Raw genomic sequence first — 4,044 nt, 5'->3', positions numbered from 1 at the left:
CTACTTTGTTAAAAATTCGATTTTTTAAAATTGGAAATTATTATTTTTTTTTTTACTGAAAATTTATTTATTCCATTCATGCTTGAAGGTTCATGCATTTTCTTGAACTCCAAAAAAATATTTCTTACTTGAAATCCTAGGAATTGGACGCCTCTTAAATTAAATTTAATAAATTAGCCACATTAATTTGATTGAAAAGAATTAATTCCCTATTTTCGTGAAAAAAAAAAAATGTCTTCGCATTCCCTGTTTTCGAGCATGAGTTTTGTCCTGCAAAGGGCGAAATTTAAAAGGTTTTTGAGCCCTGAAGGAGAAAGAATGAAATTCGTCATTTAAATACTGATGGTTGAAAAATGTATGTATTTCAGGCTGCTGCACTGAAAGGGGACAGAATCCAGTTCTCAAACAAATCAGTTTTGGCGTTAAAAGCCACGAGCGAAGGTCCAAGAAAGGTTCTCATTGTCGCGTCCAGAAATCAGCCGATTATGATCAGGGACGCTTTTACCGGACTGTTTCTTCGGCAAATTAGCGGACAAAGGAATTACACAGTTTACAGTCTACTGAGGCATAATAATTTAATATACTTTGGCACTAGTAGCACCTCCATCCCCGTTTATGACTTTATCGTAAGTACCATTTTTACACTCATTTATTTTTCTACAATTTTAATTTTAGTCTGGATTGCTACAAAAAAACCTGAATTTCCCAATTAATTTCTAAAAAAATACCCCCCCAAAAAAAAACAAGAAAACACCAATAATAGACCATTTTAAAACATTTTTTCCCTTTTTTCGTTTTTTATTTGTTCTAATACGAAATGAATTTAATGGAACTTAATAAGAAAATCTAACTATTTTGAGTTAAAAGAAATTTCAAAGGATTTTTCAGGATTTCCAAAAATGTCAAGGTGCTTTAAAGAATTTCATATGATTTAAGGAATCTTTAGAGAGCTTTGGAAAATAAATAAAATAATAAGTAATTTCAACATATCTCATGAAATTTTACCAAATATTTTAGGGATTTTATTTTGAGAGATTTAAATAATGTCAAGGAATTTCATTGAATTTGGTAGAATTTCTAGACTTTAAGCCCAGGTTTGAGGAAATTCTAGAAAACGTTGGAAAATAAAGAAAATAAAAAGGAAATTTTAAGGAATTTTAACGTATTATAAGGAATTTCAAAAAAACTTCGTAGGATTTCCATAGATTTCAAGATATTTCTAGAGAAATTTGAAAACAAATTTGAAAAAAGAGAAATTTTACGTAATTTGAACGTATTTCAAGGAATTTTCAAGAATTTATAGAATTTTAAGCTATTTTAACATTTTCCTAAGATTTTAAATTGATTTCAAATATTTTAAAGGATTTCAATCAACATTGTAGGATTTCCAGATATTTTAAGGGAAATTACGAGGCCCCTCCAATTATTTCAAATGATTCATAGAATTTTAAGCTATTTTAACAGTTCCCAAAAAATTTCAAAAGATTTAATTAATTTCAAGGGATTTTAATTATTGTTGTATTTACAAGATTTAAATGGTTTCATTTAATCTCTTAAAATTTCTAGGATTTAAAACGTTTTTTTAGAGACCTTTAGTTTTTAATAAAAAAATTCATGGAATGTTGTGAAAGTGACTGGATTTTTTTAGTCGCACTTATTTCAAACTCATTTGAAATCCTGATGAAATCATTGAAATATTTCTGAAATTTCTGAAACCTTTGTGAATTTATTGTTAGTGGAATATTTTGTAATCTGAAATCTTTTGTAATATGGAAATCCTGAAAAATCCCGAAAATATCAATATAAAAAATTGAATAACAGTGATTCTTTTTATAATAATGTATTTAACTATTTTGTCGAAAATCCTTTTTTTTTCTTTTTGAAATTTTTTTTTAAACTTAAAATTAACCTCTTCTATTTTTGGTTGAAAAATTATCTTTTTAGTTGAAAATTCAAGTATCTTTTATTGAAATTTAGAGTATATGAATTCCTGTGCTTTTTCAAAATTCTTTTTTTTTTGTTTTGTTTGGAAATGTATCCTTTTTGGTTGAAAATCCATCTTTTTGATTGAAAATTCTTCAATTTCTTTGAAATTTTTTCTCACTATTGACTGAAAAATTTTTCTTAGTCGAAAATTGAACTTTCTAATAGGAACTGCTACATTGGTCGTTCATAAATTTATCTTTTTTAGAATGGAAAGTCAATTACTTGGTTGGAACTTAAATTTTTTGGTTAAAAGTTAATTTTTTGGCGGAAGCTTTATTATTTTAATATTAAATTCAATCTTTTGGTTTGAAAAATGAGCTATTGTATTAAGAATAAGTTTTTTTTTCTGTGGCTGAAAATTAATTTCGTTACTAAAAATTTGACTTTTCCAGTTGAATATTCCATCATTTTGGTTAAAAATTTATTTCATTGGATGAACATTATTTCTTTTATCTAAGATTTTAACTATTCATTTTTTGGGTGAAAAATGATATTTTTTTAGTTAAAATAACGCGCTCTTTTGTAGAAATTAATCTTGGTCGACAATTTATCTTTTTGGCTAAAAATTCAATTATTCTAATTCTAGTAATTCTTGGTTGAAAATTCAACTGTTACAGTTTAAAGATGCGTCATTTTAGTTGAAAATTTATCTTTTTGGTTTAAAGTTCGACTATTGTAGTTGAAGATTGATCATTTATTAAAAAATTTACCAATTTGTTTGAAAATAAATTTTTTTCTGTTGAAAAAAAAAAATTAGTTTAAGCACTCAATTTTTGGTTGACAATTTATCTTTTTTAGTTGAAAATTCGTCTTTCGGCAAAAAAAAATTCTGTTGAAAATTTAACTATTTCACTTTAAAGATTCATAATTTTAATTGAAAACTTATCTTTTTAGTTTAAAATTCAACTGTTCCAATTAAAAATTTATCTTTTGGGTTGTAAATTAATTTTATTTTAACTGTAAATTTTACTTCCATTTTAGGTTGAAAATTTATATTTCTTAGTTCAAAATTCCATAAAATCTTTTTGCTTTAAAATTAATCTTTTTTGAAAATTCATCATTCTGGTTGAAAATTCATTATTTTGGTTGAAAATTCACCTACTATTTCGATAAATAATTTAAATATTTGAACAAATAAATTGAGAAAAATCTAATACTAATTTTTAATATACCAATATATTTTAAATATCATGTACATTATATAATAAGTAATAAACAAAAGATGAATATGAATAAAAATTCATCTTTGTTGAAAATGCAATATGTTTACTTGAAAAGTTAGGAATTTTAAGCGGTTAAAATTGAATTTAATACGTTGGTAAGAAGATGAAATGAAAATTTGAATTATTATTCAAATTCATGGAATTTAGAGAAAAATCCAAGAAATGATTCATTATGTGCTTAGTAATTATTTCATTATTTAATTAATCGATTCTAAAATATATTGATTACTTACAAATGAAAAAAAAAATTGTAATAATCTCCTAAAACTACATAAATATTTCGAACTGATTTTTTTTAAAATTGCGAAATATTCGAGTGGCTTAATGCTATGAAAAATTGTACCTGGAAAAATAATAATTTTATAGGAATTTGTTTTTTTAATTTAAATTAATTTTAATTGAATTTTTTATTTATTTATTTTTTTGAAAATTAGATCTAGAAAAACTAGAAGCCATTGAATTTTGAAAAGCAGACTTTTGCGGCAACCTTGCTAATTACACAGGCCAACAATTCTCAGAACCAGAGACCAGACCTACTATACCCGAAGGTTTTTGCTGCGCTGAATCCGAATCTGAACTCAGAAAAATTCCATCACCCTCAGTTTTCGAGATATTCTAACCTAAAAGGGTCAAAAACCCGTTATTTTGATGTGTTCGAGGCCCCGTAACATCGCGAATTTTTTTTTTTTTCACAAACTGACAATGGCATCGTAAAGAACTACTCTTTACCTTGAAAATGCGATGCCTAACTTTTTGATAAGATTTTTCATAGCCGAGATATGGCGGATTCAAATATGAAAAATTTCACCCCCAAGCCCGGTAATGATAATGTATA

General features: G+C 25.6%; 1 protein-coding gene across 1 annotated transcript in view; it reads right to left on the bottom strand.

The window, feature by feature from the left end:
• Positions 1-422: 422 nt before the first annotated feature.
• LOC117180741 (titin-like) overlaps positions 423-4,044 on the bottom strand; it is an 85,561-nt gene continuing 81,939 nt past the window's right edge. The window contains exon 10 of the mRNA XM_033373231.1: positions 423-557. Within this exon, the coding sequence (XP_033229122.1) occupies positions 423-557 (135 nt within the window). The remainder of the gene's footprint in view (positions 558-4,044) is intronic.

Source organism: Belonocnema kinseyi, chromosome 9 (genome assembly GCF_010883055.1).
Source record: "Belonocnema kinseyi isolate 2016_QV_RU_SX_M_011 chromosome 9, B_treatae_v1, whole genome shotgun sequence".
Lineage (NCBI taxonomy): Eukaryota > Metazoa > Arthropoda > Insecta > Hymenoptera > Cynipidae > Belonocnema > Belonocnema kinseyi.
This window is presented reverse-complemented; position numbering and strand designations above follow the sequence as displayed.